Here is a 24,281-nt window from a genome sequence, read left to right on the forward strand (position 1 = left end):
CAAAAAAAAAAAAAAAAAAGATGTAAATAAATAAATAAATAAATGAAAACAGTTTAGTAAGGGATTAAAAAAAAAGATGGGGAGACGATGCACCAGGAAGAGAAAAGAGCCCGTGCAAAGGTCCTACAACAGGAAAGAGCTGGGGGTGACGGAGAAAGTGGAGGAAGGCCACTGTGTCTGAAGCAAGAGGAGTCAAATGAGGCTGGAAGGGAGGCAGGAAATATAAGCAGCAGTCACAGGAGCCATAATTAATTATTCTTATTCTAAATGCAACAAGAAGCCATTGGAGAATTTTAAGTAAAGGAAACATGATCCAATTTGTGTTTTAAGAAAGTATTCTTAGGGTTGCCTGGAAAACGGGATTGGAAAGAGGAAGAGTGACACTGATGAGTCATTGAGCTTCTTGGATGTGTAGATTAACGTTTTCATCAAATTTGGAAAGTTTTTCGTCAATATTTAAAAAAATATATTTCCTGCTCCTTTCTCTCTCTCCTTTCCTTCTGGTAGTCTAATTTTATACATGTTGGTGTGCCTGGTGGGATTTTTCTGAGGTTCTGTTCATTTTTGTTTTCTTTCTTTTCTGAGAAAAAACACTTTTCCCCCCAAAATCTCCACTGTTTTCAAGAGTTCCTGTAGGCTTAAATTTCTGCAGACTCTGTTTCAAATAAAATCATTTTCGTTCGGCAGAGCTTGTGAGTTTTCTCTCTTTATACATGGCCTCTTTCCTGGGCCAAGTCTCTGACCCACTGCTCCAGAGCTGGATGTGGGTCCATTCTTTAGAGTGACACCTCTGATTTATGAGCCAGTGCTAGGCTGGGCCAGTAACCTCTGGTCTCCTCCTGTGGAACCTCTACCCAGTATGTGAGCTGGGGCAAGGTCAATTGATGCCCCCATATTCTTGGCTTGCTATGTCTACGATGGAGCCCCTGCCCTATGAGTGGGGTGGGGTGGTAGAAGGGAGCCCCCAAACTCTTAGCCACTTTTGCCAGGAATTCAGCCTCTGCAACTCAGACCTAATGGAGATGAGAAACACTGGAGGCCTTCAGCTTTTGGTCAGATACAGTAGCCCTTGATTGAGAGCTGAGGGGAGAAGCAGCCCCATCTTCTTGGCCACAAGTGCCTAGAGGAGAACTTCCATCACACTGAGCAGGGGCAGGTGGGAGGGAGGAAGTGGGCTGTGACACAAGTGTCACCCACTCTCTCTGTTTTTATCAAGATTTGGTATTATTCTTTTTTGTTGTTTTTAACATTTTTATTGGAGTAAAATTGCTTTACAGTGGTGTGTTAGTTTCTGCTTTATAACACAGTGAATCAGCTATACATGTACATATATCCCAAAAATATGGAACGCTTCACGAATTTGCGTGTCATCCTTGTGCAGGGGCCATGCTAATCTTCTCTGTATCGTTCCAATTTTTAGTATATGTGCTGCCGAAACGAGCATAAGATTTAGTATTATTCTTGAATAAGTATTTCTTCATTTGCTGTATGCGCTTAAAAATTTTTTCAGACTTTAATGCTTTTTAAAAATATGATCTTTGGGCTTCCCTGGTGGCGCAGTGGTTGAGAGTCGCCTGCTGATGCAGGGGACACAGGTTCGTGCCCCAGTCTGGGAAGATCCCACATGCCGTGGAGCGTCTGGGCCCGTGAGCCATGGCCGCTGAGCCTGCGCGTCCGGAGCCTGTTTTCCGCAACGGGAGAGGCCACAACGGTGAGAGGCCCGCATACCGCAAAAAAAAAAAAAAAAAAAAAAAAAAAAAAAGATCTTCACCAGTTACAGTTGTTCTAATTTTGAGCGGTTTCATGCAGCTCCTTGTGCTGCTGTTCTGGGGCAAAACTCTAAAAACACTATTTCTTGACAGTACTTGCATACTTTGTGTTTGGAAGGTAGGGGGCTAAGGGTAAAATGTGTAACTGCTAGGACTTCTAAACCTGAACCACAAAATTACTAACGTCGTGAGGCGTCAGCAAAACGTCCTAAAGGTGATATTATTAGAGTCTATCATAAATTCATCTTCAGTAAAATTTGTTCTTTTCTTACATCCTAAGACCTCATTATTATCAGAGCAAGAATTTTTACTTCTATTGCCTTCTATGTGCTTGATTTACAAAATCTGTCATCTGATTTTTGCTTTGGGTACTAGAATATTCTATATTGTGTCTATAAGGCAAGGTAATTGACTTCTAAAATAAAACACCAGAAGCATATATAACTTTCAGGGGTACATGCTGGCTGCATCAAACAGTAAAATCCTGAAGGGATGAGGCGAGGTGTTTATACAGGGAGGTCAGAGACAGGGTCTGAGGGTCTCTGGAACAGAGGGAAGAAAGGAAGCCAAATGTCTGTTAGGAGTGGTTCAAGTGAGACAAGACAGTTGGAAAATGAGTCAACTGAGGAAAACCCAGAAGCATTAGGAAGAGATGAGAGTGTAGAAATGGGCCAGGTTAGATGAAGAAATAAAGTGTGAGCTGTGACAGCACTCTAGGCCTACTGAAATGTGTGTTCATTATATGAAGGAGGGCACCAAGCTGCTCAAAGCCTCTCTCCAGCAGGACCAGATTACCCAAAGGACAAGTGTTCTTTAACATTTCTTTCTTTCTTTCTTTCTTTTTGGTTAAACAAAGGCATTTAAAATAATTCTTAAGGATCTGATCTAACAAACTAAGAACTGGGATATAAGAATGCATTTTATAGAGAATTACACAACTTTATGGATATGTTCCATGTCTCAATATATGTAAATGCAGCATCAGTTTACAAAGAACGAAGTTTTCCATCGCCAGAGGTTTTCCAACTATAAGCGTTCAAATGCATGGAACATATTTGCTTTTTTAAAAAAAAATACAGTTTGGCAGATAGCCTCAGAAGTGTTTTAGTCTAAAAAAGATGTTTGGTGACTTACATGGTGTGACTAAGGCCATCCTCCCAGCATTGGCTTCCTCCTCCTTTTGTACAAAATCTCTATGATCTATGAACTCTGCAGCAAAGTCAAAAATTATAAACACTACCAGCATCATCACCTTCCCCATGATCATTTAAATAATGGAGTTAATCTTATTCGAACTTCTTTAAACTCCACTACCATTAAACTGTTTTCCACTAAATCTATGGCATAATTCTATATCATATATTAACACATATATGTGGAACCTAAAAAAATGGTATAGATGAACTGGTCTGCAAGGCAGAAATAGAAACACAGATGTAGAGAACAGACATATGGACACCAAAGGGGGAAAGCCGGGGCAGGGAGTGGGATGAATTGGGAGATAGGGATTGACATATATACAATAATATGTATAAAAGAGATAACTAATAAGAACCTGCTGTATAGCACAGGGAACTCTACTTCACTTTGTTGTACAGTAGAAACACAACATTGTAAAACAACTATACCCCAATAAAAGAAAAATTTTTTAAAAAGACCTTTAACATTTTCATATTGAAAGCCTAGACACTTATGTAATTAATGTTGCTACTGCTCAAATTTGGAGATGGATCTCCTCTTACTGATGCACTTTAAAAACCAATTTAAAGTTAAAAAAAATTACTCTCCTTTCTAAAGAATCACACCTTGATTTCTGATTTTCAGCCCGTATTATTCAATTTGTGAATATGCCTATTGCTGACCATTTTAACTGTTTGATGAAATAAAAATTCATATTTTAAGGCAAGACAAGAAAACTTTAAATATAAAATTTTTCTCTGCCCTTTTGGGCTTCTGCCCTCCCCTCTATCTTGCACTTTGCATCTGCATTATGTGTTAACAAGACCTCCCCAATGGCAGAAATACCTGTTCAACCATGAAGATCAATTTTTCTTCTTCTGGTGCCAGCCATGTAACTCCTTAGAAGATAATATTCCCTTCTCAATCCTGTAAGGTACCCAAGACTCGCCTTGTGTGTGTAGATATCTTTGGTGAATTTTATGTATAGTGCCAATATATTATTTCTTTTAAAGAGAGCAATTGGTGAAGAACAAACTGGTCAGACAACCTGGGCTGAACCTAATTGAAATTCTTAGCTTACTTACTAACGATCTTATTAATGTTACTAGCTATCCTACTTCTATTATGTCTATTTCACAAGATTATTGTTTCTTGCATTACCAAATGCATGACTGAGCCTCAGATAAAATTAATGATGATTAGGAGACCTGAAACAACTGACTAAACATATAGTCCCATAAGATGAAGGAATGAAATAGTGTAACGATAGACATGGGAAGACGCAACAAGAGGGAACCATGTCTTGGACCACAACAGACTAGTAAGACAGGCGGTCAAGAGGATTTTTGCTACTGTTAACAGGACCTAGACCAGTAATAATACACAGAGTGGCCCATCAACAAAATCTTCGCCTTTCCTGGGAATGAGCATTCCTAGCACTGTGGGACAAACTGGTCACAAAATGCTCCCCAAACCTTGGTTGAAATTAAGACTGAAAGGGAAAGAATTATAAAATAAAGAATGTTGCCCACCATCCTGTTCTACAATAATCAAGTCATTAGCCACTGCAGTTGCTGACCTACAGCACAGGGTGAAGATAAAGATGAGGTACTCTGTGCTCTGGGAAAACTAGCAGAACTGGCCTTCACAGAGTTAGATATTTTCAGGAGAAAATTTTATGAACCCAATTTCTTGCATCTTCCCATACTTAGAAAAGGGCCATTGACTAAGATATCATTACCTCAAGAGCAGCAGTAACCTTCTACCAAGATGCTTAATTGCATATACCCATTTGTCAAGGGGTATATGCAATATGTATAGTGCATATATACACTGATATATATATGTGTGTATATATAGATAGATAGATAAATATGTAATATATCACTTACATACTGGCCTCTCCCTTTACCTCTTCAGAACAGTACTCAGAACTCTCTGAGAGACTGTCTCCTGGGTTATAATCCTCAGGTTGGCCCAAATAAAATTTTCCATTTCTTTTTTATTTTTTTATGATTAGTATTTTTTAACATCTTTATTGGAGTATAATTGCTTTACATTGTTGTGTTAGTTGCGGCTGTATAATAAAGTGAATCAGCTATACGCATACATATCCCCTCCCTCTTGTGTCTCCCTCCAACCCTCCCTATCCCACCCCTCTAGGTGGCCACAAAGCACCGAGCTGAACTCCCTGTGCTATGTGGCTACTTCCCATTAGCTATCTGTTTTACATTTGGTAATGTATATATGTCAATGCCACTCTCTGACTTCATCCCAGCTTACCCTTCCCCCTCCCCATGTCCTCAAGTCCATTCTCTACGTCTGTCTCTTTATTCCTGTCCTGCCCCTATGTTCTTCAGAAACACTTTTTTTTTTTTTTGATTCTATATATACATGTTAGCATACAGTATTTTTCTCTTTCTGACTTACTTCACTCTGTATGACAGACTCTAGGTCCATCCACCTCACTACAAATAATTCAATTTTGTTTCATTTTATGGCTGAGTAATATTCCATTGTATATATGTGCCACATCTTTTTTATTCATTCATCGGTCGATGGACATTTAAGTGCTGCAGTGAACATTGTGGTACATGACTCTTTTTGAATTATGGTTTTCTCAGGGTATATGCCCAGTAGTGGGATTGCTGGATCATATGGTAGTTCTATTTTTAGTTTTTTAAGGAACCTCCATACTGTTCTCCATAGTGGCTGTATCAATTTACATTCCCACCAACAGTGCAAGAGGGTTCCCTTTTCTCCACACCCTCTCCAGCATTTATTGTTTGTAGATTTTTTGATGATGGCCATTCTGACTGGTGATTCCTCATTGTAGTTTCGATTTGCATTTCTCTAATGATTAGTGATGTTGAGCATCCTTTCTCATGTGTTTGTTGGCAATCTGTATATCTTCTTTGGAGAAATGTGTATTTAGGTCTTCTACCCATTTTTGGATTGGGTTGTTTGTTTTTTTCGATATTGAGCTTCATGAGCTGCTAGTATATTTTGGAGATTAATTCTTTGTCAGTTGCTTCATTTGAAAATATTTCCTCCCATTCTGAGGGCTGTCTTTTCATCTTGTTTATGGTTTCCTTCACTGTGCAAAAGCTTTTAAGTTTCATTAGGTCCCATTTGTTTATTTTTATTTCCATTACTCTAGGAGGTGGGTCAAAAAGGATCCTGCTGTGATTTATGTCAAACAGCATTCTGCCTATGTTTTCCTCTAAGAGTTTTATAGAGACTGGCCTTATATTTAAGTCCTTAATCTTATTTTTGTGTATGGTGTTAGGCAGTGTTCTAATTGCATTCTTTTACATGTAGCTGTCCAGTTTGCCCAGCACCACTTATTGAAGAGACTGTATTTTCTCCATTGTATATCCTTGTCTCCTTTGTCATAGATTAGTTGACCACAGATGCGTGGGTTTATCTCTGGGCTTGCTATCCTGTTCCATTGATTGATATTTCTGTTTTCTGCCAGTACCATATTGTCTTGATTACTGTAACTTTGTAGTATAGTCTGAAGTCAGGGAGCTTGATTCTTCCAGCTCCATTTTTCTTTCTCAAGATTGCTTTGGCTATTTGGGGTCTTTTGTTTCCATACTAATTGTGAAATTTTTTGCTCTAGTTCTGTGAAAAATGCCAGTGGTAGTTTGATAGGGATTGCATTGAATCTGTAGATTGCTTTGGGTAGTAGAGTCATTTTCACAGTGCTGATTCTTCCAATCCGAGAACATGGTATATCTCTCCATCTGTTTGTATCATCTTTAATTTCTTTCATCAGTGTCTTATAGTTTTCTGCGTAGATGTCTTTTGTCTCCTTAGGTAGGTTTATTCCTAGGTATTTTATTCTTTTTGTTGCAATGGTAAATGGGAGTATTTCCTTAATTTCTCTTTCAGGTTTTTCATCATTAGTGTGTAGGAATGCAAGCTATTTCTGTGCATTAATTTTGTGCCCTGCTACTTTACCAAATTCACTGATTAGCTCTAGTAGTTTTCTGGTAGCATCATTAGGATTCTCTATGTACAGTATCATGTCATCTGCAAACAGTAACAGTTTTACTTCTTCTTTTCCGATTTGGATTCCTTTTGTTTCTTTTCTTCTCTGATTGCTGTGGTTAAAACTTCCAAAACTATGTTGAATAATAGTGGTGAGAGTGGGCAGCCTTGTCCTGTTCCTGATGCTAGTGGAAATGGTTTCAGTTTTTCACCATTAAGAAAGATGTTGGCTGTGGGTTTGTCATATATGGCCTTTATTATGTTGAGGAAAGTTCCCTCTATGCCTACTTTCTGGAGGGTTTTTATTATAAATAAGTGTTGTATTTTGTCAAAAGCTTTTTCTGCATGTAATGAGATGATCATATGGTTTTTCTCCTTCAATTTGTTAATATGGTGTATCACATTTATTGATTTGCATATGTTGAAGAATCCTTGTATTCCTGGGATAAACCCCACTTGATCATGGTGTATGATCCTTTTAATGTGCTGTTGGATTCTGTTTGCTAATATTTTGTTGAGGATTTTTGAATTTATGTTCAACAGTGATATTGGTCTGTAGTATTCTTTTTGTGGCATCTTTGTCTGGTTTTGGTATCAGGGTGATGGTGGCCTCAGAGAATGAGTTTGGGAGTGTTCCTCCCTCTGCTATATTTTGGAAGAGTTTGAGAAGGATAGGTGTTAGCTCTTCTCTAAATGCTTGATAGAATTCGCCTGTGAAGCCATCTGGTCCTGGGCTTTTGCTTGTTGGAAGGTTTTTAATCACAGTCTCAATTTCAGTGCTTGTGATTGGTTTGTTTATATTTTCTGTTTCTTCCTGGTTCAGTCTCGGAATGCTGTGCTTTTCTAAGAATTTGTCCATTTCTTCGAGGTTGTCCATTTTATTGGCATAGAGTTGCTTGCAGTAATCTCTCATGATCCTTTGTATTTCTGCAGTTTCGTTACTTCTCCCTTTTCCTTTCTAATTCTATTGATTTGAGTCTTCTCCCTTTTTTTCTAGATGAGTCTGGCTAATGGTTTATCAATTTTGTTTATTTTCTCAAAGAATTAGCTTTTAGTTTCATTGACCTTGCCTGTCATTTCCTTCATTTCGGTTTCATTTATTTCTGACCTGATCCTTATGATTTCTTTCCTTCTGCTAACATTGGGGTTTTTTTTTGTTGTTGTTCTTCTTTCTCTAATTGCTTTAGGTGTAAGTTTAGGTTTTTTTTTTGAGATGTTTCTCGTTTCTTGAGGCAGGACTGTATTGCTATAAACTTCTCTATTTGAACTGCTTTTGTTGCATGCCATAGGTTTTGGGCCATCGTGTTTTCATTGTCCATTGTTTCTAGGTATTTTTTAATTTCCTCTTTGATTTGTTCAGTGACCTCTTGGTTATGTAGGAGCGTATTGTTTAGCGTCCATGTGTTTGTATTTTTTACAGCTCTTTTCCTGTAATTGATATCTAGTTTCATAGCGTTGTGGTTGGAAAAGATACTTGATACAATTTCAATTTTCTTGAATTTACCATGGCTTGATTTGTGGCCATTACCAAGGCTTGATTTTTGGCCCAATATATGATCTATCCTGGAGAATGTTCCATGAACACGTGAGAATAAACTGTATTCTGTGGTTTTTGGATGGAATGTCCTATAAATATCGATTAAGTCCATCTTGTTTAATGTATCATTTAAAGCTTGTGTCTCCTTATTTTTCATCTTGGTTAATCTGTCCATTGGTTAAAGTGGGGGCTTAAAGTCCCCTACTATGATTGTGTTACTGTTGATTCCCCTTTTATGGCTGTTAGTATTTGCATGTATTGAGGTGCACCTATGTTGGGTGCACAAATATTTACAATTGTTATATCTTCTTGGATTGGTCGCTTGATCATTATGTAGTGTCCTTCTTTGTCTCTTGTAATAGTCTTTTAAAGTCTATATTGTCTGATATGAGAATTGCTACTGTAGCTTTCTTTTGATTTCCATTTGCATGGAACATCTTCTTCCATCCCCTCACTTTCAGTCTGTATATGTCCCTAGGTCTGAAGTGGGTCTCTTGTAGACAGCATATGTGTGGGTCTTGTTTTTGTATCCATTCAGCCAGTCTGTGTCTTTTGGTTGGAGCATTTAATCAATTTACATTTAAGGTAATTATTGATATGTATGTTCCTATTACCATTTTCTTAATTGTTTTGGGTTTGTTATTGTAGGTCTTTTCCTCTTCTTGTGTTTCCTGCATAGAGAAGTTCCTTTAGCATTTGTTGTAAAGCTGGTTTCGTGGTGCTGAATTCTCTTAGCTTTTGCCTGTCTGTAAAGGTTCTAATTTCTCCATCGAATCTGAATGAGATCTTTGCTGGGTAGAGTAATCTTGGTTGTAGGTTTTTCCCTTTCATCACTTTAAATATGTCCTGCCACTCCCTTCTGGCTTGCAGAGTTTCTGCTGAAAGTTCAGCTGTTCACCTTATGGGGAATCCCTTGTATGTTATTTGTTGCTTTTTCCTCGCTGCTTTTAGTATTTTTTCTTTGTATTTAATTTTTGATAGTTTGATTAATATGTGTCTTGGAGTGTTTCTCCTTGGATTTATGCTGTATGGGACTCTCTGCACTTCCAGGACTTGATTGACTATTTCCTTTCCCCTATTAGGGTAGTTTTCAACTATAATCTCTTCAAAAATTTTCCCAGTCCCTTCCTTTTTCTCTTCCTCTTCTGGGGCCCCTATAACTTGAATGTTGGTGCGTTTAATGTTGTCCCAGAGTTCTCTGAGACTGTCCTCAATTCTTTTCATTCTTTTTTCTGTATTCTGCTCTGTGGTAATTATTTCCACTATTTTATCTTCTAGGTCACTTATCTGTTCTTCTGCCTCAGTTATTCTGCTATTGATTCCTTCTAGAGAATTTTTAATTTCATTTATTGTGTTGTTCATCATTGTTTGCTTGCTCTTCAGTTCTCCTAGGTCCTTGTTAAACGTTTCTTGTATTGTCTCCATTCTATTTCTGAGATTCTGGATCATCTTTACTATCATTACTCTGAATTCTTTTTCAGGTAGACTGCCTATTTTCTCTTCATTTGTTTGGTCTGGAGGGTTTTTACCTTGCTCCTTCATCTGCTGTTTCTCTGTCTTCTCATTTTGCTTAACTTACTGTGTTTGGGGTCTCCTTTTCGCAGGCTGCAGGTTCGTAGTTCCTGTTGTTTTTGGTGTCTGCCCTCAGTGGGTAAGGTTGGTTCAGTGGGTTGTGTAGGCTTCCTGGTGGAGGAGACTGGTGCCTGTGTTCTGGTGGATGAGGCTGGATCTTGTCTTTCTGGTGGGCAGGACCACATCTAGTGGTGTGTTTTGGGCTGTCTATGAACTTAGTATGATTTTAGGCAGCCTTTCTGCTAATGGGTGGGGTTGTGTTCCTGTCTTGCTAGTTGTTCAGCCTGGGGTGTCCAGCACTGGAGCCTGCTGATTGTTGAGTGGAGCTGGGTCTTTGCGTTGAGACTGAGATTTCTGGGAGAGCTCTCACCGATTGATATTACGTGGGGCCGGGAGGTCTCTGGTGTCCTATGTCCTGAACTCGGCTCTCCCACCTCAGAGGCCCAATCCTGACACTCAGCTGGAGCACCAAGACCGTGTCAACCACACAGCCACGTTTGTGGGGAGTTTCTTGCCTTTTGGGAAGTCTGAGGTCTTCTGCCAGCATTCAGTAGGTGTTCTGTAGGAGCTGTTCCACATGTAGATGTATTTTTGATGTATTTGTGTGGAGGAAGGTGATCTCCATGTCTTACTCCTCTGCCATCTTGAAGGTCCTCTCCATTCCTTTTTTAGATTGATAATTTTTTCGCTGACATACTTAACTCTTAAAGGATGCAATTTTGACAACATGGAGGATTAATCAAAGGGTCTAACTACAGGCTTAACCTTCTGAAGATCATGTCCTCGAGATTTTTGAACAGGTAACCCTATCTACTGGGATGCCTACTTTCTAACATGTAAAAGGTATGGTAAGTATGAGCAAATAATATTGTGATTTTAACTGCTGGTCCACAATCTGCTATTTCAAAGTTTTGGGAAGGCTTTTATGTTTTCTTTAAAGAAGTGGTTAGCCTATGGCTAACAGTTATTCAGAAAATATGACTGAAGTAATACATAGTAAGTCATGGAATGTCAAACTAAGGAACATAAGTGACATCTGAAGTTGTTTACTTTCATTGAGTCTCAACCAGAAAAGAAATTTATTGGCCAGAAATGAGAGATGAAGAGGGACCATTGGCACATAGTGAAAGCTGGATGAGACCACTCAGAGAGAAGTGCCATTTCTTTTTTAACAAAGGAGAATTTTCCCCTTAAAGTTTCCATCTTTATTTCGGATTTGGGATATCAACGTTTCAGTGGCATACACTGAGGATTATGTCAAGGTCAAAACGGTTGTTTGTTTGTTTGCTTTCTACTGTAGCTATTATTACTTACTTGCAATTTTTTCAAGACATGAAACATATAGTAAACCACTGCCTAAAACTAACTTTTAAAAATATATAGAGAGCACAGCACATATGAATGTAATGTAATATCTGATTCTTTTAATTTACTGAAATACTTGTTATAAACTGCAAATTTTTTCTACACAGCAAATCTTCCAAACAGTATTGCTAGTGATTATATCTAAATTAGCAAAATATAAGTAATTTAGAGAATAAAATTAGGCTCTAATCACTACTTCCATTAGCTTATAATTTGGGTTTGAATTTGCGTGTTGTTTTTTTTTAAAGTACTGCATGCAGCTTTGCAAATATCTTAAAGCATATTTTAATATCATATTTTGAACTATATCTTTTTTGTTCACTGTCATTAAAAGAGAATGGTTTAAAGGAAACTAAAAAGGTGTGACAACTGCATGCAACACAGCTTGAGTTTGTTTTGTTATAAAGGACATTGAGAAAATTGCCAAAACTGAATGAGATCTACAGATTAGATAAGAGTATTATATCACTGTTACCTTCCTGATTTTGATCAGTGTACTGTGGTTATATTGCCATGCCACGGAGTAAGCAGGGGTAGGAGGAATAATTCCTGCAATTTGTTCTCAAATAGTTCAGGTGGGGAAAAAATGTATATAAGTGTGATATATATGTATGTACAAGTATATATATGTATATGTGTCTGTATGTGTATGTATATACATATATATATAAACATCAGGGGCATTAATGCAACCCTTAAGAATTACACCAATTAAGTAATATTAAATTACTATATAAAGAGTCTATATAATATACACAGATATATAATTATACACACATATATACATATATATAAAGCATGTGTGTGTGTGTGTGTGTGTGTGTGTGCGTGCGTGCGCACAGAAAGAGAGAGAGAAGGATAAGCAACTATAGTAAAATGTTAACCTTTGAGAAATTAGGAATTCTTTGTACTATTCTTGCAACTTTTCTGAAAGTAAAATTAATTGAAAATTAAAAACTCTAAAAGAATAAAAAAGAGAGCATGGTTTAATAATTACAAAATTCCAAAAGTGAGCAAAAAGACCACATACTATATGTCTAGCCAATAGGTGGTGCCAATAAGTACCAGTTTTCTTTAAACAATATTAGAAAGCAAAGTTTCTAAAGGCGGTGCTCAAAAATCAGGAGTATTGGACTTCCCTGGTCGCGCAGTGGTTAAGAATCCACCTGCCAGTGCAGACGACACGGGTTCGAGCCCTGGTCTGGGAAGATCCCACATGCCGCAGAGCAACTAAGCCCGTGTGCAACTACTGAGCCGGTGCTCTAGAGCCCGCCTGCCACAACTACTGAGCCCACATGCCACAACTACTGAAGGCCGTGAGCCTAGAGCCTGCGCTCCACAACAAGAGAAGCCACCACAATGAGAAGCCTGCGCACCGCAACCAAGAGTAGCCCGCACTCACCGCAACTAGAGAAAGTCTGTGCTCAGTAACAAAGACCCAACGCAGCCAAAAATAAATAAATGAATAAATAAATTTATTTTAAAAAATCAGGAGCATTGACACAATCTTTAAGAATTACACCAGTTCAATACTATTGAATTAAACGACCACCTGACTATGTGATGCTCAATCCCCCAAATGCAATCTAACTCTCTCAAAAGCCTCCTTTCACCTCAGCTAAATAAAGAACACTGTTCACTTCCTCCACAGAGTTAAACTGCCCTCCTTGTAAGTGTGGGCTCCTTATCTAGGTAACTCCTTTTAACCTTCTGTGGGGGTTAAAATGTACAGTCTCGGCAGGAATGAAACCACAACACTCATGTTGCTAAGGCAAAAAGCAGGTTTTAGAAATTGACCTGATTAGCAAATATGATTTCTGCTAGTTTTAAGTTACATGTGCAAACTATAGGAAATAGGATTTCATAAACACACAGATAATATGAAAAGATTCTGAATTTTCTCTTAGTACATACTGAACAGGAGCCAAGGATTTTTACACAATTTATTTCAAGTCGCAGAACCAAATGTGCCTCAGTAAATCACACTGGCTCAGTCTTATTTCACATTCCTAGAATTCGATTGCTAACGTCTATCAGAGGTGATGTTTACAATAACAATTTGCTGGACAAACCTAAACCAGGCTCATTTTAATGACTATTTTTAGAATTTCAAACTCTCACAATATGATTTTTGGATTTTAAAATTCCCACAGAGTACAACTTTGGAAATTTCGAATTACCGAACATAACTAAATCTAACCATACAGATATGTTAATTCAATTATATTTTTATATTTAAAAATTAAATGAATCACGTGAAATTTTCTCCCAGTTTCTAATCTCAATAAAGATAGTGGTTAATGTACCTTCGCTACGTAAGTCTTAGGTTAGAGGGAAAAAACCCAGTTATCTAGACAAATCCTTTTATCTATTAAAAAGACAAGATTACAACTCCAAGAGATAGGAGGACATCAATGAAGCATAAAAGGCCTGGAAAGTAGGTGGTAGAATTTGATTCTAAAACTAATTTCAAAGTTGTTATTTTTTTCTTTTTTTAGTACAATGACCAAGGAACAGCAGGAGGAAAGCAGGGAAAAAACAATACTTTGTTGAGTGAACTCAATTCTCTTGAAAATTCTCTTTGACTGCACTGTTTCCATTTAATCGACTACTCCATGGTCCAAGGAGAAAATGTCAACGTATCTTACCACTGTGATAGTTTAAACATCAGGCACCCCAATTTCCAACTTTAATTTTGTATACCCTTGCTTCCCCCTTAAGTAAGCTATCAGATGCCTCCCTTTCAATAATAAAGCTGAGCAGCTCCTAAAACCCTATCTGCTGTTTTTATAACTGCCTTCCCTCAAGACAGGTGACAACAGAACAATGACCCACCAAGACTGAAGAGTGGAAACTTAAATGGAAAGAGTAAAGGGCTAATTTATTAATTTTTAAAAGTTTCTTTCTGAGCTTTCTCTCTCTGGAGCAGTTGTTTGGAGTGATGAAGCTTAGGGCTGGGTTTGCCTTGCCTTGAGAGAGCTAGAAGACACCAGGAGGAGACCAAAGGAATACAATGCAGGTAGATGCTGGCTGCATGCCGCTGGCTGGAACTCAGGCTTGAGAGGAGGAGGATGGAGAGGGGTGGGTCTTAAGGACAGGAGAGCAGACGGGGCTTTGCAGTAAAAGCCAAGGATAAAGAGTATACATTCGGCTGATGAGAAATCTAAGCATCAAACGGTAGGCAGCAAAATGGAGGATTGATTCTGCCAAAAGGAGAGGAAACCTGGTAGACAGGGCTCTACAGTCTAACGGTTTCTTTTACGCTTTCCAAAGATGCACAAGTAGTTTTTCATTTCAGCACAATGGCTGCAAACACAACAGGTAACACCCAGGGAATAACATGGCTTGGATCTCACTTTCTGGTAGCCTCACACAGGATTCCAGGAAGAATAAGTGGTCAGGTAGTTGGTCAATAAAAGTGACAAAGCACATGGAAAATGTGGAGCATGTCTAAGCACTCGGAGGACTTCCCAAGGAAATAGAATGTGCTGCCCTTCCTCCCTGGAGTTAATCTATGTAATCAGAAGGAAGACCTGGGAAGAGATGTTAGCAGTCAACTGGGCACCGATGAGATGTTAGAAACACAGAGTAGGAAGGGTCAGTTCAATGATTCAACCTGTCAATAATGCAGCTGCATTATTCTCAAAGTCTCCATTTAGAAGATCAAATCAGGATCCAATCTGAGAAAATGAAACAAGGAGACTTGACTAAAGAGGAAGGGGTAGAATATTCTAGATGATTACTCCAAAGTGAGTAAAAAATAATAATAGTTAACATTGAATAGACACTTATTATGTATCAAGTGCTGTGCTACATGCTTTGCATATGTTTTCTCTTTTAATCCTTCCAATAACCCTTAGAGGAAGACACTACTATTATCCCAGTAAAACCTGATTGATTCAAACTTAGGACATCCCACTTCCAGAGGCAAAGCTCTTGGGGCTATATTCTCTGAGATGACTCCCATATGTAAGTAGAGAGAAATTTATGCTTTGGCTTGACTGGTATCCTGATCTCATGGGATACAGGGTCAGTTATGTTAAAGGAATCTATATGTACATATAAGTCAAAGCCCATCATTGAGTACTTCACCATGATTCAAGAGGCAACTGGGTATCACCTCAGTCTGGACAATGATATATTCAAATGACCCAATAACAGAAGGATTTTAAGGCATATAGGAAAGAGGAAAGGCTTGGGAGTTGACAAGGAGTTTGGAAAGAAGTATATTGGAGGAGGCCAACACACCCTGCTTAGTCAAGACTGAATCAATGATGGTAAGGAGGGGAGGGAATATATGGGAAAAGTCAGAAGGTCAGGGTTAGTTTTATATTTATTTATTCACATAGGAGGCAAATGCAAGCAAATTAAGAGTAATGGGACTCTTGGGGAGAAAGAAAAAGATATACAATGGTTACAGACTTCTCCACCCAAAGTTAGTGGGCAGAAGGAAAGGAGCAAGGCATAATGAATGTTTGTGAGGCATCAAAAGAACTCAAAAAGAAAATTCTTTAAATCAAGTCTAGAGCAGCACTGCATAACTGAACTATGATATGAGCCACCTATGAAATTAAACATTTTCTAGTAGCCATATTAAAAAGTAGAAAGAAACAAAATTAACTTCAGTAATATATTTTATTTAAACCAATATATCCACAATTTTATCTCTGAACATATAACGAACATAAAAATTATTAAAGGGATGTTTTATATTCATTTTATATGTATCAAGTCTTCAAAATCGAGTATGTAATTTACAATTACTGCACGCCTCAATCCCAGTGCTGTACTAGCCTGTCTAATGCTCAGTAGCCACAGGTGGCTGGTGCCTATCAAAGTGGACAGCACAAGTACAGAATACAGTTCATGATATAGTTCACGGTATCAAGAAACACCAAAAGGTTTGAACAAAACTAATGGATTTGGCTAGAAGTTTGCCAATGAATTTGGCAAGGTAAGTTTTTAAAAAGCAGCAGCCCTACCATCTTATTGAAGGCACATTTAAGATGAATCATTTGGTCCCTACACAGTAAGCACTATTTTAATTCTTTCACAGAAAAAGTGAAGACAAGTGTACATAGCAGTTTCTGAAGTATTCGTATTATTTCATGTTATAGTCACTACTAAAATCTCCTGGTCCTTCAGAGTCTCCTCTGCCTTCAACAGTAAGTGCAAGTCTTTTGTTTATTTAGTGGTAGATGTAGGACTTCGTGTGAATCAAAGAAAAGCCAAGTTACCTCCCCAGCTCTTGGGAGAGGGAAGAAAAAACTGACCTCATCATTCACTGAGGCCTGAAGCGCTGCCACGTGTGAGCTGTGGATACTTATGGCTCTCGTGGGAGCGAACCGCAAAGTTTCTGTCTGCAGTTACTTTTTCTTTGTGGGTTGTTTTGGCCTGGCAAGATGTGCACAGGTCTGAAAAAAAGGTGGTCTAAATTTAAATTCAGGTTCTTCTAATTGCCAGGCAAGCGGGACTATCATACAAATATCTGTATTCAGGGGACTTTAAAAATCAGCCACAAAAAGCAACGCATTCAGTTCAAATACCAGCTAATTTGATTTGAGGTTTCTTTATGTAATTAAAGCACACAACTGCATAGTTTATTTTGCTTCAACATGGGTTTGAAGGTGGGATAGGGAGCAAACAATATTCACCAAGTTTTTGTCTACTGATCAAACTTTAAGACATCACTCTATATACTATATAATCCAGATATGCTATATAATATAATACAATCTATAGTATATTACTAGTATAAGACTACGTGACACATAATGTATTATATATAACTTATAATGCTATAGTACATTTCAGTTCCTGCTGGACAGGCATGCACACGTTTTTCTATACATAAAACTGCAGCTATAGGCAGTGAAGCATGTTTGCCCTGGACCTTACTGACAAAAATTCCTGTTTATCAAACCCATTCCACACAGCAGTCATGAAATCAGGCATATTTGTCCTTTGGTTTTTAGCAATCAGTAACAACTTGGAGGTCCCAAGACATGGTACTATAGAACAAATGCAGATACTCTACCTTGATTCAAACCAGAACAGAATATATTTTTTAGAGTTACAGCTACAAGCCTATCATAGAAAAAGGAGACATACCAGAATGCTGACTGAGCATTTTTAGGGAGTAGAGAAAAAAACAAAGGGCTGATCGTTTTCTTCTTCACAGACAGATAAAAGAAAGCACCTGAAATGAAAAGTGTAGGGACTCAGCCAGATCTATTTACTCACCTGCGTTGGAGCCAGTCAAATTATAACGCGCATTCAACTTCTTGATGATGTTCTCGTGGATTTGGTACCACTCACTCTCTGTATTACACCTATGAAAACATGACCACTCTGTTAAGTTTTGATGATGCATGAGATGACCTTACTAGCACACCTGCCCTTTTTGTTATAACCACTATGATGTACTTCCTTAAACCTCCTTGTAGACCTCAACAAGCCACTGCAAGTGACTGTCAGTTTTGGCATAGTTGCCTCAAGATGAGCAGGAATGACCATTTCCGGTAATGCATGACCAACTACTTCATGCCAGAAGTGGCTGGGATGAACAATTCAGATTATGAGAGCTCCCCATTCCCTGTCTCAGAGAACAATGCATACACTGGAAGGAAGTACTGACTAAGAGTCTGACTCCCTGGATTCGAATCCTCACTATTAACTGAGTTATGTTCTTTGGGGAGTTATTTACTCTCTCTGTGCCTTGATTTGTTCATCTGTGAAATGGGGGTAAAATACTAGAATAAACAAGCCTGGGCTTAGGATAATGCCTGGCATATAGTAAATGCTCAAAAAATGTTAATTCTCATTAGCGAGTCTCCACCTATTATATCATGACCAAGGTGGCTAGCATCAAAATGCAACTAATCAAGCAAAATGCAATTGAGGTTAACACAACTGGCACTGGCAAAAGGCTGGCAGGATTTACCGAAGGGTAATTAAGGTAACCCTTCCAGATTCTCCACTTGCAGGCCAAAAGGCATCTCTCCATCTTCTCACTCTGACAACCATCTGTACCTTGGTCTTTCAGCTCTTGTCAGCCACTGACTCATGCTATCTTTGTATCCATGGTACATTCACCTAGGAGACACTGAAGGTTCTTGAGGATTGAATCTAGGACTGGTAGATATCTGTGTTCCCCTGAGTACTTTGAACACTGTGGGTGCTTAAAAAATACCAGCTGCATGAATGACTGGATGGATCTCCCTCTGACTGGTAACTCCTGATGGTTCGTAAACATCTGGGTCTGCTATCTCCTTACTGCTGGGCCTCCCCCAGTTCGGCTAGGGAAAGCCTCCCTTATCTGGACGTGTTTGTGAATTCACTACTATCTTTTATTAGCCACAAAGGCTCCCTCCCAAGAATCCTGAATACCAAAGATTCTATACACTATCAATCAAAATGTTCCAGAGTATAGAGTCCTTTTCCTCACAACCTTGTCTATAGCCAATAATTCACAATTTGTTTACATATTTATTTATTTCATCACTCTCAGCTTTTCCAGGATGAACAGGATGGAGGCTGTTTTTGAACCAGTTAACAGTAGGATACCAAACAGACCACTGACTCTTAGAAGCCTGGAAAATTAAGATGAAATGAAACCATTCCACCTGTCCAGCTGTAAGATACAAAATTGCCATTTACTACATTCTGTCCCCAGTTTTCTTAGTTCAACTCAGTTGGGAAGGGAGAAAGATGGTTTGCTTCTTATTAGATAGATAAGTCATAATTTCAGAAGTCATGCTTTTAACCTACCAAACTCCTAATAAAATAAAAGCTCCTAAAGTATGTGACTGAAATATCTTCCGGGCTCCAATGAGGTATTTGTTATTGTTCTCTGTTTTGAGTCCTAGATGGGCTAGGGATTTGGTCACCTTAACAAATAGGAATTTCTTCCAATTTGTTTCTAACAGGCACTTCCCTAAAATGTTTCACTATATTCATAGTTTCTTCTTAATCTACAATGACTGTTTTGACTGCCTAGCGTCCTTCCTGGAACAGATTTGTAATTTGCTGAACTGGAATTTTTAAGGGATCTCTCTTGCAGCAAGAACAACCCCAAACCTTATTTGATACTTATGAAAAAACAGACAATAACAACCACAAAGAGCAGTACAATTTATTTTTATGGGCGTGAGTGTCTATCACAGAACTGGAATTTATGTGTCTTCCTTTGCTGGCTGCATAATCAAAGGGGATGCATGGAACTTCGGGTCCCTCAGTTTTCCCAGTAGCGAGATAAATCTAACACTTGCTACCCACACCTGGAAAGATCACTCTAAGAAACACTGAGACTGTGCTTGTAAGGAATTTTAGTTTTCCTGAAAAGCAATGCCACCTAACAGCATCACTGTCACATCGCTAGACAGTGGTGTGAAATAACACCAGGAAACATACAACCTTGTAACATGAGAGCTCAGGTTCTGAGTCAGACAGTCCTGACTTCACATCTGGTTCCTGTTCTGATTAGCCAGGTGACTTTGGGTGTTATTTGGCCTCTCTCTTCCCTTATGTGGAAACGGAGCCAACAGCAAATGCTTCATGGGTTTGTCATGAGGATAAAGTGACATGACACATGCAAAGTGCTTAACACGGTTCCTTGCATGTAGTTAGCACAAAGTAAATGGTGGCTATTATCATTAGTATTATTGCAATTAAATTATGTTTTATGAACATCAGTAGAGTTTAGAAAGGGGATTATCATGGATTTAAGTCCGACCATATGATAAAAAGAATAGCGTGCTTTACTACCCACTAGTTTCACTAGAAATTTTCAAGTTTAAAATCAAGGTCACAGATTTTATTGCTCTTAAAAGAGATAAAGAGAGTTTCCAGTCCTAAACCACAGGCTGTAAGCAAATCTTTGTCAACTAATTAGCAAATGTGTGGCACGGGTCCCAGGGGCAGTGGGTAGAGGATGGATAAATCCATGAAACCCTGCAGCTGTGGTCAAAAAGCAATTTGAAGTATATGTCCCACAGGCAGTGCGCCACGTGCGTTCCCTCTACATATGGAAAAACTATTGGCACACATTGGATACATCGACTCAACAGCCAGAACAGAAAGCTAAAGCAAGCTCACTCACAGAGGAGGTCAGCCGTGTGGTCCTCAAATCGGGAATGTGGAAAGCAGATCCCCCATCCTTCAACCCCCCACGGGTCTGCTCTGAGGATGTCACTGTGTGTCAACTCTCAATTTTCAGTCCTGTGGGAAGGTGCTCAGGGTGGGGTGATCCAAAACCATGTGCATTTTTAAAAACTTAGGATTTGGAATACATTAAGTGATTTTCTTAGTGGAGTGTTTGAGCTGAACTGTGTCTGTTCCCACTGACCCTCAAAAGATGATGTAAGTCCTAACCCACATTCTGAGGACCTTATTTGGAAATAGGGTCTTCACACAGTTAATAAAGTTAAAATTAGGTCGTTAGGGTGGGCCCTAACCCCATATAACTGTGTCCTTATAAGAAGGGGAAATTTGGACACCGAAACAGACGCACAAGCAGGGAGAGAGCCATGTGATGATGAAGCCAGAGATCAGGTGATGCATCTACAAGTCACCGGAAACTAGGAGAGAGAGGCAGGGGACAGATTTTCCCCTCACAGCCCTCAGAAGGAATCAACGTAGTCAACACCTTGATCCAGGATCTGTGGCTTCCATTACCGTGAGACAATAAATTCCTGTGGTTTAAGCCTCACTGTTTACGGTGCTTTGTTAGGGCAGCCCTAGCAAACTAATAATACACGAAGTAAGAGGGAAATCACCTGACCTGAACTTCCTTTTCCTAATTCTAATTAATTTATATTAAAAACTATTTCCATTTTCCAAGGACAAATGAACTCTCTGAGGGTAAAGACATGTTAGGCTTTAAATTCATGAGAGGTACTCTATGCAGTTGATGGTCCACCCAACCGATAAACTGTCTGTATTTTCTGGTTCTTGATTTCATAATTCCTCTGACAGGCAAATGTTGATGTGTGGGCTCACTTGTAGTGAACCTACAGATTACTGAGTTTTTGAGGAATGAATGCAACCCATCCCTGGCTCTTCCATTACCCACAAAAAGCAGGATTCGCCACGTAGGGTCCCCATGTACCTCTGCGCCCACCCCAGCCCCCAGCCCGTGCAAGCTTCTTACATGTACACTTTCAGGATGAGGTCATCTTTTGTCTCTCCTGTCAGCAGGTCAGCAATGCTAAGAACCGCACAGCCAAAGGGTCGCCGGTACTGAACACTACAGGCATTCTTTTTTTCTCCTGCCCCCATCCGACCTGTTCAATTAAAAAGCACATATGGCCCAAGGAGCCATTTGATTAATCCACCTTAAATAGAGATACATATAGCTATAAAGTAGACCATATAAAATGTAACTGGGTGATGGAAAAGACACAGCTTTGGGGCAAGTGAAGATGTTGCTTCAGCTCTGGACTCTCCCCCCCAACCACCTAGCATGCCCAAGGTCACGCAGCGTAAACTCTGGCCATCAGCTGTTATCTATAAAACATGAAGATGGGAGCTGAGCCTATGTCTGGGTACCTTCCCCCAAGCATTCATGAAGGCATCCCAGGAGGCTCACATCAAAAAAGGCAGTAGTGGTGCCTATCTCATTTTCTACTTTTTAAAATTGCCATATTTAAAAACCTTTTCAAATATTTCACCTTTGAAAGGAAGCAGTTTGAGATTCCCTGAAGGTATAGCAAGTAAGCATAGGTGATCAAATGAGCACGCTCCTTCCTGACTCCGTACCCAGGCTGAAATCTCCAGGGATGTTTTTTACTCTGACACAGTTTCAACTTGTTTAAATTGTTAGACATTTTTAAATGTGTGGTTGAGATACTGTTTTAATTTATCATTGCATTTTATTGCTGTTTAATTTATCATTGCATTGCAATTTATCATTGCATTAATTACCAATGGGTTATTTTGAAGACTGAAAGCAAAAAGCACACTGGAGCTGTAGTATAGCAAGTTAATGTGAGGAAAAATAATGAAAAAAGTCTGTAAGTCTGTTTCCAGATGCTTGGTAACGGATCCGTAAGTTGTTTCCATCTGAGTGAAATTCTCCTACAGCACATCTGCCTGACTCTAGCACTCCCCAAATCCAATGTTAAATAGAGAAAAAAAAAAAAAAAAAAAAAAAGGAATGGCAACATCCAATTTAGCTTTCATTCTTCAGTAATAAAGGAGAATTGCCTCTGCAATATATCATCTTTAGAGAAATGCTTATAAATAAAAGCTGGAATACCACTTAAGGTGATAAAAAGCACAGAAGATACCAGTAAAAAGAGGACCTCTGAAATAATGGATTTTTCCCTATCGAAGTCCCTTTTGGACGATTGATGTGTGATAGCCTTGAAACATACTTTCTTGGATGATGTCTTGTCATCATTGATATATTATTAATATATTGGTTAACAGGCCTAAGGATAATACGAATGTTGAGCTAAAATGGATTCATATGCTAGATCGGATACTATAAGAGCCGAGAGGCTCCTCTGGGGTCAGGAGCTGGCGTTTACTACGTGACATGCATGGTTTTGGTGGGTCATTAGGTATAACCATGTAGGTAAAGGCTTACTAATAGGGTTAATACGTAAACTTGACTACTGTGAATTCAAGAATAGTAAGCAAAATAAGAATAATAAATGTAACGAAGATTGTAGTAGAACTAACGATTATTAGGGCTAGCGTTGCTCCTCCGATTAAATGAGTTAGTAGGTGCCCGGCTGTAACACTAGCTGTTAGTCATACAGCTATAGGGCCACTGGTTGGCTGAATGTGCTGATAGCTCCAATAATTACTAACATACTGATAAAGAGGGATGGGTGTTCCTGGCGGTAGAAAATAGGTCAGCGATGCTTTTTTTTTTTTTAAATCGCAGTACGCGGGCCTCTCACTGTTGTGGCTCGTCCCGTTGTGGAGCACAGGCTCTGGACGCGCAGGCTCAGCGGCCGTGGCTCACGGGCCCAGCCGCTCCGTGGCATGTGGGATCTTCCCGGACCGGGGCACGAACCCGTGTCCCCTGCATCGGCAGGCAGACTCTCAACCACTGCGCCACCGGGGAAGCCCCGAGATGCTTTTGTTGTACGGTGAAAGCCAGGAATGACTATTCGTGTTCAGACAGGAATAGCCATTCCTAAATTTATTGAAAGGCGTGGTGGGTACAAATGAATGGTGGTGAAAGACCTCCTGAGTTTGTTGAGCCGATAAGTAAATGATGTAAATATTAATGTTCACGTCTGTCCTTCAGAGTTATGAATGGCCATTGGTTCGATGTAAGTTGAAAACTAATCACTGCTGAATAGAAATCATACAGTTATTCACGAACCTGGCGTGGGGAAACTATTTACTTCTCTTTGTTTCCTCCCCTTCTTTCCAATCAAAGATGAGAACTTAAATTCTGAGGCAGGTGCTATTACTTCCTGCTCTCTGCAGCCAGTGAGGGTCAGCATGCCCTTTTCCCATTAAACAGTACGAGGAATACTCTAGAAAAATTAAGAAGTATCTGTCCCTGATGGACAAGAATCTTCCACTCCTTCATTTCACTGCAGCAGACTAAGTCTTAATCTTTCTTAGAGTTTCTTACCTTCAGTCTTATGGGGTAATCGTCAGACAAGTCTTTGTAGTAATATCAATAAAGAATTAATTTGACCAAAGCTCAGGGAAGGAGGGTAGATAATTTCTAATTCAACATTCATTCTGATGACTTAATGATCATAAAAATCTTAGTAAAAAATACAAAATCAAATGCCAGGTATTTGAAAGGCAGCCCTGTGATGGGTAATACTGTGAAGCGGTTTCCTCAGCTCTATCCTGGGAGTGAAGGACAGAGTTGCCCAGGCCATGGGCAA

The 24,281-nt window shown here is 39.1% G+C and overlaps 1 protein-coding gene and 1 non-coding gene across 2 annotated transcripts in view; both read right to left on the reverse strand.

Annotated features, from left to right (window-relative positions):
* Positions 1–24,281, reverse strand: part of DOCK4 (dedicator of cytokinesis 4) — a 480,919-nt gene that overhangs the window by 196,574 nt on the left and 260,064 nt on the right. The window contains exons 11-12 of the mRNA XM_029233259.1: positions 21,569–21,701; positions 17,662–17,750 (exon numbers count right to left, since the gene is read on the reverse strand). Of these exons, the coding sequence (XP_029089092.1) occupies positions 17,662–17,750; positions 21,569–21,701 (222 nt within the window). The remainder of the gene's footprint in view (positions 1–17,661; positions 17,751–21,568; positions 21,702–24,281) is intronic.
* Positions 1,337–1,442, reverse strand: LOC114902177. Its single transcript, XR_003795401.1, has one exon. It is a non-coding gene; the product is annotated as a U6 spliceosomal RNA (small nuclear RNA).

The sequence above is a fragment of the Monodon monoceros genome, unplaced genomic scaffold (assembly GCF_005190385.1).
Source record: "Monodon monoceros isolate NGI ecotype Baffin Bay Population unplaced genomic scaffold, NGI_Narwhal_1 Super_Scaffold_2, whole genome shotgun sequence".
Lineage (NCBI taxonomy): Eukaryota > Metazoa > Chordata > Mammalia > Artiodactyla > Monodontidae > Monodon > Monodon monoceros.